At 47.4% G+C, this 12492-nt stretch overlaps 1 protein-coding gene across 1 annotated transcript in view; it reads left to right on the top strand.

Annotated features, from left to right (window-relative positions):
* The window catches only part of LOC107108323 (putative cation exchanger C521.04c), a gene marked incomplete at its 5' end in the record, with an annotated part of 52559 nt that extends 43232 nt beyond the window's left edge, over window positions 1–9327 (top strand). The window contains 4 exons of the mRNA XM_015408744.1: window positions 126–220; window positions 3757–3835; window positions 5658–5766; window positions 8817–9327. Coding sequence (XP_015264230.1) covers window positions 126–220; window positions 3757–3835; window positions 5658–5766; window positions 8817–8890 — 357 coding nt within the window. The remainder of the gene's footprint in view (window positions 1–125; window positions 221–3756; window positions 3836–5657; window positions 5767–8816) is intronic.
* Window positions 9328–12492: the final 3165 nt, after the last annotated feature.

Here is a 12492-nt window from a genome sequence, read left to right as displayed (position 1 = left end):
TACTGCCCCCCCAGCAGAGGGGACGGGCAAGTCTTGGGCTGGGCTGGGCTGGGCTGGCCGTGGGGGGAGCTCTCCGAGAGCGGCGGCCGGCCTGGCCTCAGCCCTCCTGTCTCCTCTCTCCTCAGTATTTCATTGGGGTGACGGTGCTCGCCATGGTGCCGGAGATCCCGGAGATCGTCAACGGGATCCAGTTTGCCTTGCAGAACAATATCAGCTTGAGGTGGGTCCATCCGACGCTTCCCTGCCAGGATTGTGTAACACACGGCTTGTTTCCAGCGTTCTAACCGGCCCTCCTCTGTAAGGACTGAGGAGAGCGGGAGAAAGATCCACTTTGAAACCAGGGGTCACAGAAGAGAAGCGCAGAAATAGCCAAATTAGATAACTTGACAACGAGGCTCCATGGGAAAAGCAGATTATGTTTTTGATACTGAGTGGTCTAAATGTCAAAAATGTACAGTGAAGTATATAAACCGGGGCTTTTTTTGTAGGAAAAGCCCAGCAGGAACTCATTAGCATAATACGCCATACCAACAGCAGGAACTCATTAGCATATTAGGCCACACCCCCGACAGCACATGTCATTAGCACATTAGGCCGCACCCGCATGTGACCAGAAGTGTGCTCATCCAGCCACACTCACCTTTTGCTTCTTATTCCGTTTACCTTGTTTGTTGTCCAAACCAGGGCTTTTTTTGTAGCAGGGACTCCTTTGCATGTTAGGCCACACACCCCTAATGTAGCCAATGCTAATGAGTTTCTGCTGTTGGGTGTGGCCTGTTATGCTAATGAGCTCCTGCTGGGCGTAGCCAACTCAGGAGCCAGCCGGAACTCTGTTCCTGTGCGTTCCTGCCCCAAAAATGTTGTACTTCCGTGATGAATAACAGCTAGGCTCTGAGAAGAGATCAGATTTATTTGTATATGAATCCGTTTGTTATTTGTTTGTTTTTGTTTGATGTCTGTTGTATATATATATATAATAATTCGTGAACAGCAATTCGTGCAATTGTGCTTTCCACGAACTGCCGTGGTTTTTGCGGTGGTTTGTTCGGTTCGTGAGAGGGTTCGTGGCGATGCAGCGGACTGAGGGTTCGTGGCGGCACGGTCTTCGTTGGCTTGGTGCGAGTCAGGCACAACGCGAGTGAGCTGTCGTGAGGCACTTAAATGCCTTCTGAGCTCACTTGCAAGCCAGTGTCCCCTCTAAGCTGAGTTAGTGTGAGCGAGCTCACAGTCTTTTAGCCTCTGGCTCACACATTTTTGTCTTCGCTCAGGAAGGAGGGCTCCAGAGCAAACTAATTTATGCAGTAGCCAAATCGCTCGCTCACAACTTTAATGCCAGTAGCTCACAAAGTAGAATTCTTGCTCACAAGACTCCACAGCTTAGAGGGGGCATTGCTTGCAAGAGCTGCGGCAGCTTCCGCAGAGGGGAGCGAAAGGCATTGCTGAACTGGCTTGCCTCTGCTAGATCTAATCAGTAAAAATAAGAACTGTGCACCAACGCTGCACATACAATTCAAATACTCTTATTATTATAATAAGCAAATTGATGCACACTGCAATACTGATGTGTCCTGTGTGCTGCTTTATGTTTGGAGTGCGGTCAGAATTTGCCGGCTACTAAGGCATGGATCCACACGATTAAATTTTGGTTACGACTCCATTTCAACTCTGACCCCTTCAGTTGTAGGTACCAACTACTTTCTCAATCTGTTAATTCCAGATGGCTATCTTACATCGAAGCCAAAATAGGTTCCCTGAATTTTTCCCTAGGATCCTTATTTATGCTTTCTGAGTCTGAGGCCTTTTAAAAAATAAAATCTAGTTTATTGGGATCAGAGCTACAAACCCTTTATAGTCTGGCTAATAAATAATAAATAATAGAACCTGGGAGCTGTGGTGGCTCAAGTGGTTAAGACGCTGAACTGCAGGCTGTGGAAGGTCAGTAGTTCAGCAGTTCGAGACCTGGGTGCCGCATGACGGAGTGAGCTCCCGTCTCGAGTCCCAGCTCCTGCCAACCTAGCAGTTCTAAAGCAAGAAATTGCAAGTAGATAAATAGGTACCGCTTCGGTGGGAAGGGAACAGCGTTCCATGCGCCTTGGTGCTTAGTCATGCCGGCCACATGACCACGGAAACATCTTCGGACAGCGCTGGCTCTTCGGCTTTGAAACGGAGATGAGCACCGCAACCCTAGAGTCGGACTCGACTGGCTTTCAAGCAAGGGAACCTTTACCTTTACCTTTTTAATAGAACCTGTTCTCCCTTAAATCTGGGGATTGTTCCTAATGCAAATCTCCCAGCAGTATACCTCTATCAACTCATAGCTCCAGATTTGCGTAGAGCCATCTCCTTGGCTAGATTTAATGTTCTTCCTTCAGCTATCTTATCTGGCAGATCCCAAGGGTTCCCTATCCTAGCAGGGGCTCTCCTTGTATGAAGGACTGTGTTGAAACTGTCGCCCGTGTCCTCCTCCAGTGCCCTCTCTATTTGGCGTCCCGTCGGGATCTTCTATATCCCATGTTAGGCCAATTTTTAGAGACCCCCTGATGATTTTAAGCTCCTTTTCTTGCTCGATAATCCAGATGCAGAAATAACTGAAATAGTAGCAAAGTTTCTCACACTGCTCCTGCCAACCTAGCAGTTCGAAAGCAAGAAATTGGAAGTAGATAAATAGGTACCACTTCAGTGGGAAGGTAACAGTGTTCCGTGCGCCTTGGTGTTTAGTCATGCCGGCCACATGACCACGGAAACGTCTTCGGACAGCGCTGGCTCTTCGGCTTGGAAACGGAGATGAGCACCGCAACCCTAGAGTCGGATTCGACTGGCTTTCGAGCAAGGGAACCTTTACCTTTTCTCACACTGCAATACTGCATGCACACGAAGACTGTACCATACAGATAAATACACAAAATATCTTCAAGGGATGCACAGAACTGTGAGTATAGTAGTTCCAAGTCACACTATGAAGAAGAACTCCTTTAGGTGTTCAAATTTAGTCCACACAGATTATTCTTTCACCATACAGGTCGTCCTCCTTTTTCTGACGTGAATGCTAGCTTACCCCAAACACGTTTCCCATAATATCTTTTCATACTGTCATTAGACGCAAGCCAGTTCAGCGGTGACTTTTGCTCCCCCCCCCCCCAAACAGTGAATTCGCCGCTTCCACTTTAAATGGGTTTTGACAATTTTGACAGTGGGCACTTGGGTTGAAGTCCATGAGGCGAATTCACCCGGAAGTGGTGAATTTGCCACTTGGATTTCACTCCTCTGGGGCCCTGCTGTCAAAACCCATTTAAAGGGAACATTCCATTTAAATCGGTTTTACGAACTGCAGGAACCTGAACCGGTTCAGGAACCGGGGGAGGGCCGAAACAGTTCGTGGTTTGTGAGACGTCACGGAAACCACGAACCGGGACGAACCTCCATTTCCCCAGTTCGTGCCCATCCCCAGGAAAGATTAGAGCAAGATTATTGCAACACCCTGTAAGAAGTCAGGAGTATTGCCACGTTGCAGACAAGAGGGGTGGCGTTCCGGCTGCGTGTGACTTCTCATAGACCCCCGGCAGAGTTTGTGGGAGGTGTGAGATTTGAACTGGGGGCTTTCCCTTGGCCACTAAGGCCGTACCGCCAGCTGTTTAGAATTTGCCTGGTACACTTAACGGCTGTTCTTGTGTATTTTTAAAAAATGTGGACTGCAAAGTACCCAGTGATTCTAGCAAATGGCTTTTTGTTCTCTAAATATCCCTTTTTCTGTTCCAGCATTGAAATCGGGAGTTGCATTGCTGTCCAGGTGTGCATGTTGCAGATACCCATCTTGGTTCTTTTCACAGTCTTCTATGTAAGTAGTGGTATTTGGACCAGAAAAGAATCCCTCCCCAGCTCTGCAAAGGATCAATCCCTTCCTTTTCCCCTCCCTCCCTGATCTTCACTGGCTTCCTTTGCTATGTTAAGAACCTCAGAAGAGCCCTGCTGGATTAGACCAGCAGTCCCCCTAGTCCAGCCTCCTGTCTCACACAGAGGCCAGCCAGTTCCTCTGGAGGGCCAACAAACAGGGCATAGAGGCTGAGGCCTTCATAGGAACATCAGAAGAGCTCTGCTGCCAATGGTCCATTAAGTCCAGCCTCCTGTCTCACACAGAGGCCAGCCAGTTCCTCTGGAGGGCCAACAAACAGGGCATAGAGGCTGAGGCCTTCATAGGAACATCAGAAGAGCTCTGCTGCCAATGGTCCATTAAGTCCAGCCTCCTGTCTCACACAGAGGCCAGCCAGTTCCTCTGGAGGGCCAACAAACAGGGCATAGAGGCTGAGGCCTTCATAGGAACATCAGAAGAGCTCTGCTGCCAATGGTCCATTAAGTCCAGCCTCCTGTCTCACACAGAGGCCAGCCAGTTCCTCTGGAGGGCCAACAAACAGGGCATAGAGGCTGAGGCCTTCATAGGAACATCAGAAGAGCTCTGCTGCCAATGGTCCATTAAGTCCAGCCTCCTGTCTCACACAGAGGCCAGCCAGTTCCTCTGGAGGGCCAACAAACAGGGCATAGAGGCTGAGGCCTTCATAGGAACATCAGAAGAGCTCTGCTGCCAATGGTCCATTAAGTCCAGCCTCCTGTCTCACACAGAGGCCAGCCAGTTCCTCTGGAGGGCCAACAAACAGGGCATAGAGGCTGAGGCCTTCATAGGAACATCAGAAGAGCTCTGCTGCCAATGGTCCATTAAGTCCAGCCTCCTGTCTCACACAGTGGCCAGCCAGTTCCTCTGGAGGGCCAACAAGAGGGCGCAGAGGCCAAGGTCTTCCCCTGATGTTGCCTCCTGGCTCTGGGATTCAGAGGTTTAGTACTTCTGAATATGGAGGCTCCCCTCAGTCACCATGGCTAGTAGCCATCGATAGACTTACCCCCATTGAAAGCTGTCTATTCCTGTGGCAGCCACAACATCTTCTGGCTGCGAATTCCACATTTTAATCTCTCTCTGTGTAAGGCAGGATTTCCTTTTGTCTGTGCTGAACCTGGGCAATCAAAAGTTTGTGGCAGGCTGATGTTCCATGGCCAGCAATGCTCCCTCTAAGGTGTGGAGTCATGTGAGCAAAAATTCTACTTTGTGAGCTCCTGGCATGAAAGTTGTGAGCGAGCTGTTTGGCTGCTGCATAGATTAGCTTGCTGCGGAGCCGTCCTTTCCGAGCTAAGACAAAAATCTGTGAGCCGAAGGCTAAAAAAACTGTGAGCTAGCTCACACCGACTCAGCTTAGAGGGAACACTGATGGCCAGACGGGGATTCAAACTCGGGTTTCCCCAGCTTCTAGTCTGGCGTTTTTTAGTCTAGTTTGGCGGGGAGGGCGGGTTTATAAATCTAATAATTAATGAACCATTGCTTGGTGTATCACACACAGTATGCTCCCTTACTGACAGGGATCTTTCAGGTAACTTTGTAACACTTTAACTCAAGGTCATATATTATCTCTGTTTCTCTCCAGTTTATCAGGACATACAGCCTTTCTTATAACTTGTCTTCAATTAACGTTCGTTTACTTTTTCCATTGTATGTGGCCCTAGTTAGGAAATGTAAAATGCTTGTAAACCGCTCAGAGCCTCCAGGATTGAGCGGTATAGAAATTGAAAGTATAAATAAATAATAAATAAATAAATTCTCATTTCCTCATTGACAGCCGACGGATTTCGTGCTGGTCTTCAGCGACCTCCACGTCTACGCCAGCATGTTCAGCGTAGTCCTGATGAACTACATCTTTATGGATGGCAAATGTGACTACTTCCAAGGTAATGGACCCGGTGCCTTCTGGAGAGCGGTCTAATCATGTGGGCTTCTGGGGTACCCAGACCGGGGAGGTCTTCTCCAAGGGGCAACAGATGGGTGGGGGGGAGTTGATTTTGCTTTCATAATCTTACAGATAGTTGGGAAATAATATCAAGGTTTTGGAGGCGGAGCCTGGGGAGGGCGGGGTTTGGGGCCAGGCGGAACCTCAGCAGGGCACAATGCCACAGACTCCACCCTCCAAAGCAGCCATTTTCTCCTGGTCATCTAGAGATCAGCTGTAACACTGGGAGATCTCCAGGGGCCACCTGAAGGATTGGCAACCTTACTTACAGGCCCGGCATGCAACTGTATTTATTGCACTTGTAATCTGCCTTTTGAAGAAATGGGGTGGGGTGGGGTGGGGGTTAGCTGATCAAGATTCTAATCCTGCAAAGAAAAGCTTGGGGGGAGAAAATCCATGTTGGCAATACGCCGCAAAATTTCAGCGGCCGGGCGCAGGCGGAGACTTACTAGCACACAGAGCATAGTTTGGTGCCTCGCTGGCTAGCGTGAGGCGGCTCACCGTTTTTTAGCCTCCGGCTCACACGTTTTTGGCTTGGCTCGGAAAGGAGAGCTCCAGAGCAACCTAATTGATGCAGCAGCCAAATGGCTCACTCACAGCTTTAGTGCCAGTCGCTCACAAAGAAGGATTTTTGCTCACAAGGCTCCACAGCTTAGAGGGAGCATTGGTCCAGAGTAGAGATGTGAAGACCCGGGGGGGGGGGGAACGGAAAAATTTTGGGGGAAAACTTTTCCCCCCGTTTTTTTTACTGACGCCTTTTTTGTGTTTTGTTTTTTTGAAAAATTGGAAAAATTGAAAAAAGAAGATTATGGAACATTTTATTTTAACAGGATGACTAAAATATTTTAAGGCAAGGTGTTCAAATATTTTCATTTCTAAAAAATACGTATGGTATCAGATTGATCTAATTTCTGTGCACTGAGGACAAGCAAGTCCTAGGTTACAAACTGAACTCTCCAATGCAAGAACAAGATGCATTTCTTCCTTTAGGAGGTGCTGTTGTCACAAGAAAAGAAAAAGGTTTCAGTTTTGTTTTTTCATGTGGGTGGGTGTTTGTAATAATTGTTTGGATACACTATATTTTTAATATGCTAGTTGTGATAATTTCATGCCAAGTAAAAATGTCCATAGTCCTATTTTATGTTCCTAAAGTAACAGAATGACTTTCAATCTGGAAAAGAAAAAAGAATTGCGAATGTAGCATTTTTTTCAATTTTTCCAAAAATGTCCGTTTCCCCCCGAAAAAACCCGGGTTTTTTTCCGAGCTTCAAAATTTCCCAAAGTTTTACATCTCTAGTCCAGAGTAAGCTTTTCAGAGTTGGAGCTCACTTCGTCAGATGCGTGACGTGTTCATCCATCGCAGATATATTCATACATAAAGTTACCAGGAGAGGGGGAGAGATTGAGAAGCATCTGGTAGCCGTGGTGACTTAAAGGAACCTCCACATCCACATTGAGAGGCAGTCAACCTCAGAATCCCAGTGCTAGGAGTCAATATCAGGGGAAGGCCTCAGCCTCCGTGCCCTATTGATAGATTATGATGGGTAGCCATGTTGGTCTGTCTATAGCAGTAGAAAAGAGCAAGAGTCCAGTAGCACCTTAAAGACTGACAAAATATGTGGCAGGGGAGGAGCTTTGGTGAGTCACAGCTCACTTCTTCAGTTATCTGAAGATATGAGCAGTGACTCAGCAAAGCTCCTGCTTTGCCACACATTTTGTTAGTCTTTAAGGTGCTCCTGGACCCTTGCTCTTTTGCATGCTCTGTTGTTGGCTCTCCAGCACACGCTAACGAATGCTGCACAGTGTAAACAATGCGTTTCACAATATTTGCTTTATCTGAGTGTGTAGCCATCACAATTCTTATCAATTACTACTTATCAACTCTTGAAGGAAACACTCTAATAACAGAGCCACTGTGTGAGATAGGATGCTGGATCAAATGGACCACTGGCCCGATCCAGCAGGGCTCTTCTTAGGTTCTTATGTGTTTATGGCCAAGGGGAAGTGTGAGCTGGTGTCTGCCTTGGGTTGCCAACTCTGATTTGGGAAATTTCTGGAGGTTTGGGGCTCTGTCTGGAGAAGACTGTTAGGGGCAAGGAGGAAGTTCAGTGGGGATGTGATGCCACTCTAGGACTTCAGTTTCTCATATGCTCTATGGTATGCTGCATCTTGCCCTCCAAAGTTGCTTTTTCCCCCGGGGAACTGCTCTCTGTAGTCAGGAAATAAGCTATAATTCCAGGAGGAATCCAGGCTCCATCTAGAGGTTGAAGCCAAAAATGAGAGATCATGGGAGGAAGTGGAAATCCAACAACAACATCCGTGACAAAAATAACAAAGAGTCAATGAAGATGTTGCAAAATCATTTAGTGTAGTAATTCGGTAGAAAATTCTCTTCTATTATCGCTCACACGCTAATGAATGCTGCGCAATGTAAACAATTCGTTACACAATATTTGCTTCATCTGAGCGTGTAGCCATCACAATTGTTATCAATTACTACTTATCAACTCTTGAAGGAAACATTCCTCTAATAACAGAACCCATTGTGAAGACCTTGAGCTCGGTTATTAGAGAGTCAACATGGAAAGTTTCCTTCGAGAGTTGATAAGTAGTAATTGATAAGAACTGTGATTGCTAGACGCTCAGATAAAGCCAATATTGTGAAACAAATTGTTTACATTGCGCAGCATTCGTTAGCGTGTGAGCGATAATAGAACAGAATTTTCTACAGAATCACTACAGTAAATGATTTTGCAACATATCTTCATTGACTCTTTGTTATTTTTGTCACGGATGTTGTTGTTGGATTTCCTCCTCCTCCCTCTAGAGGTTGACAACTCTGTGCCCACCTGGGTTGCAGGTTCTGGCCTTCTTCACCGCTGCGCTCCACCATTTGCTGTATTCCATCAGCCCCGCTTCCCGCTGTAAGCGAGCGAGGCTCGGATCAACGGAACTCCTAACGCCCGCGTGTTTTCTGTTCTCTCCTCGCAGGGACGGTGCTGGTGATGGTCTACTTCATCCTCCTGGCCGTATACTTCTTCTCTCCTTCCCCTCAGGGATGCTGAACTGTAGCTCGGCGGGCCTGCGCATTCCCCAGCCGCTTTGGGAAGGCAGCTGCTCCCACCGTGAGCAGTTTTCCTTCCAAGAAGGATTTCCTCTCAGGGACTCGGCTCTGGCCCGGCTTTTTTAAAAGCACAAAGCGGGGCGAAGGACCCCACCACCACCACCACCACATTTGCACCCTCCAGTTCCGTAATCCACTCCTGAGCTTATCAGTGTTTTAAATGCAAAGGTGGGGTTGGAACTGAAACAACAACCAGTGCTGCAGAACTTCTCTGTCCCCAAGAAGGAACCAGAATGAAGGGAAAGCGGACGTCTTCGGCCGTGCACCAAAGGTTCCTGAGACCCAGAAAACTCCCGTGTCGACGGATCTACATTGTTCCTGGGTTTTTTTTAAAGACTGACAACATAGCGATGTGTTAACAATGGCTACCTCATGTGACCGACAGCGACTTCTAAGGAAAAGTCTTTAGATTTTCCAGCACGTGTACTTTTGACGTGTTCTTTGCAGTTTGCCATTAAAAACGTTTTGTACTGACTGCGGGGGGTGGGGGGGTTGGTTGGTGTAGGTGTGTTGTCTGCCTTTCTGAATCCCGTTTCCTGATGATACGAAGCGAGGAAAGAACAAAGGGACAAAAGCCAAGCTTGCTTTGTTTGTAGTGCATCCTGTGGGTATAGTTCACGGTATGTGTATGTGTGCAAGATAATCACTGTGTGCTTTTTGCCAAATTATTCCAAACGCTTTTTTTAAAAAGGTGGTCAAGGGTATTGCTGCTGGTTTTTCAAGGTACAGTTCAAAGAGAATACCCCTCAGTTTGGTGTCGTGGTTAAGTGCGCGGACTCTAATCTGGGAGAACCGGGTTTGATTCCACACTCCTCCTCCACATGCAGCCAGCTGGATGACCTTGGGTCAATCACAAGTTCTCTCGTAGCTGTTCTCTCAGGATCAGTCCTCGAAAGAGCTCTCTCAGCCCCACTGACCTCACAGGGTGTCTGTGGTGGGGAGGGGAAGGGAAAGGAGTTTGTAAGCCGCTCTGAGACTCCGAGCGAAGGGCGTATAAATCCAATCTCTTCTTCTCATGGGCTAAAAGAGGGGATTTAATATTAGTAGAATGCTTGAGATTTAATATTAGTAAAATGTAGGGCGTGTTAGCCTAGAGTAGTGGGTATGTGCGAACTGATATCCGTGCACATCAGACTAGGCAGTTGTGAGATGGCCATGCCTTCCTTACACACTGTGCAGTTGTACAAGTTTTGTTTTTGTTTTAAAAGTACCAGATGGGGTGAGTTAAAATTTCTAAAAATTGAGACTAGTACAGAACTGAGACTTTCAACATTTGGCGGCAACCATTTGCCTAGCTGGCAATTTACCAAGCATTCTTTGGCAGTTTTGGTGGTAGTGTAACCTCAGCCTAACAAGTTGCTTAACCTTTAGCATTTCTAGTAGGATTTAGATTTCAGGGCTATCCTGTCTTTTCACCACAGGGAGTGACGGATAAATCTTTGAGGGTCCCAAAACGAGGGGTTCAAATAGAGACAGCGGCTTTCAGGAACGAGGCTAGCCAACATCGTTCATCCTAGTTCACCAGTTTGGTGTCGTGGTTAAGTGTGTGGGCTCTAATCTGGGAGAAGCGGGTTTGATTCCCCGCTCCTCCACTTGCAGCTGCTGGATGACCTTGGGCAAGCCGTAGTTCTGTCAGAGCTGTTCTCTCGAGGACAGTTCTCTCAGAGCTCTCTCAGCCTCACCTACCTCACAGGGTGTCTGTTCTGGGGAGGGGAAGGGAAAGGAGTTTACAAGTTGCTCTGAGTGAAGGGCGGGGTACAAATCCAATCTCTTCTCCACAATGCTGTGAGACGGAATGACTATCCTGAGGTAACGCCTGTAATGTTTCCACCGTTATGCTGCAACTGACGCCATAGAAAAAGCAAATTTTGCTTGCTTTCTGCAGTTTATACAAGGAACAGTTATAGGTTAGCTGTTTCGAGAAAGATCCCAAGTTGTTGTCTGCCGTGGTCGCTGTTCCCTCAGATCTTTCAATAGCCCTTATTTCAGCCTTGCGCTGTCTCCTGTAATGGGACACTGGGCGGTTACAGTCTCAAAACATAAAATAATTGAGACCAGCGTTCCCTCTAAGCCTTGGAGTCTTGTGAGCAAAAATTCTACTTTGTGAGCTACCGGCATTAAAGTTGCGAGCAAGTAATTTGGCTACTACATAAATTAGTTTGCTCTGGAGCTGCCCTTCCTGAGCTGAGACAAAAATGTGTGAGCCGGAGGCTAAAAAACTGTGAGCTAGCTCACACTAACTCAGCTTAGAGGGAACATTGATTGAGACCAGTGTTAGCAAGGACATGGAAAACCCTCCGTTTAACTGGAGAAGCCGCTAGCTTTCCCCTTAATCTGCATGCTGGCTCAACCTTAAGTTGGTAGGGTTCTGCTTGCTTTCTTTGCCCTTGGGCTAAGATTTACAGTGTAACCTAGGGTGTATGTTGTGGGGGGGGTGTGTGTCAAAAATCCCAGTTCATTGTTGGAGTCTTGTGAGCAAAAATTCTACTTTGTGAGCGAGCAGTTTGGCTGCTGTGTACATTAGTTTGCTCTGGAGCCCTCCTTCCTGAGCCAAGACAAAAATCTGTGAGCCGGAGGCTAAAAGGATGTGAGCTAGCTCACACTCACTCAGCTTAGAGGGAACACTGGTCACTGTGTCAGACTGTCTGCAGCGGCAGAAAAGAGCAAGAGTCCAACAGCACCTTCAAGACTGACAAAATTTGTGGCTGGGGAGCTTTCGTGAGACACGGCTCACTTCTTCAGATACGGCTCGAATCAGTGTTCCCTCTAAGCTGAGTGTGAGCTAGCTCAGTTTTTAAGCCTCCGGCTCACATTTTTGCTTTAGCTCAGGAAGGAGGGCTCCAGAGCAAACTGATTTACGCAGGAGCCAAATCGCTGGCTCACAACTTTCATGCCAGTAGCTCACAAAGTAGGATTTTTGCTCACAGGGCTCCACAGCTTAAGAGGGAACATTGGCCAGAATGTGAGTCCATCTGTCTTTATATCGTGGAGAGTGGAGTAATTACATGTGAAATCAAGATAGAAGGACAGATGGACTCACATTCTCGCTGTATCCGAAGAAGTGAGCCGTGGCTCACCCCCAGCGATAAACTTTGTTAGAATTGAGAAGTGACAATTCTGCATGGCTTCCTGCCTGTTCACTGAGCGCCTCGACTTCTGTTGTACTCTTTGGATTTTTGCACGCGCCTGTCCCTTTTCCAGTGCCGTTCCGCGAGTATGTTCAGGAACAGTCTACTTTTGACAGACTCCGGCGTTTGTCCTCGCTGTTGTATGCTTGAGAGCAGTTCTTCCCCTTCCAAGAATTGTTACTGTCAAGGAATAAACGCAGACGTGTTTTCCTTTCGCTGGCTGAAACAATATGCCCGACAAAAAACTTCACTGTTTGCTTCTGCTGGGTAGGTCTTAACACAGGTGCTTCAGTAGAGAGCCAGTTTGGGGTAGTGGTTAGGAGCGGGTTTGAGTCCCCACTCCTCCACATGCAGCTGCTGGTGTGACCCTGGCTCAGTTACAAGTTACTTTAGAGCTGTTCTCTCAAGTGCAGTT

This window comes from Gekko japonicus, unplaced genomic scaffold, assembly GCF_001447785.1.
Source record: "Gekko japonicus isolate JY-2015 unplaced genomic scaffold, Gekko_japonicus_V1.1 scaffold2519, whole genome shotgun sequence".
Taxonomy (NCBI): Eukaryota; Metazoa; Chordata; class Lepidosauria; order Squamata; family Gekkonidae; genus Gekko; species Gekko japonicus.
This window is presented reverse-complemented; position numbering and strand designations above follow the sequence as displayed.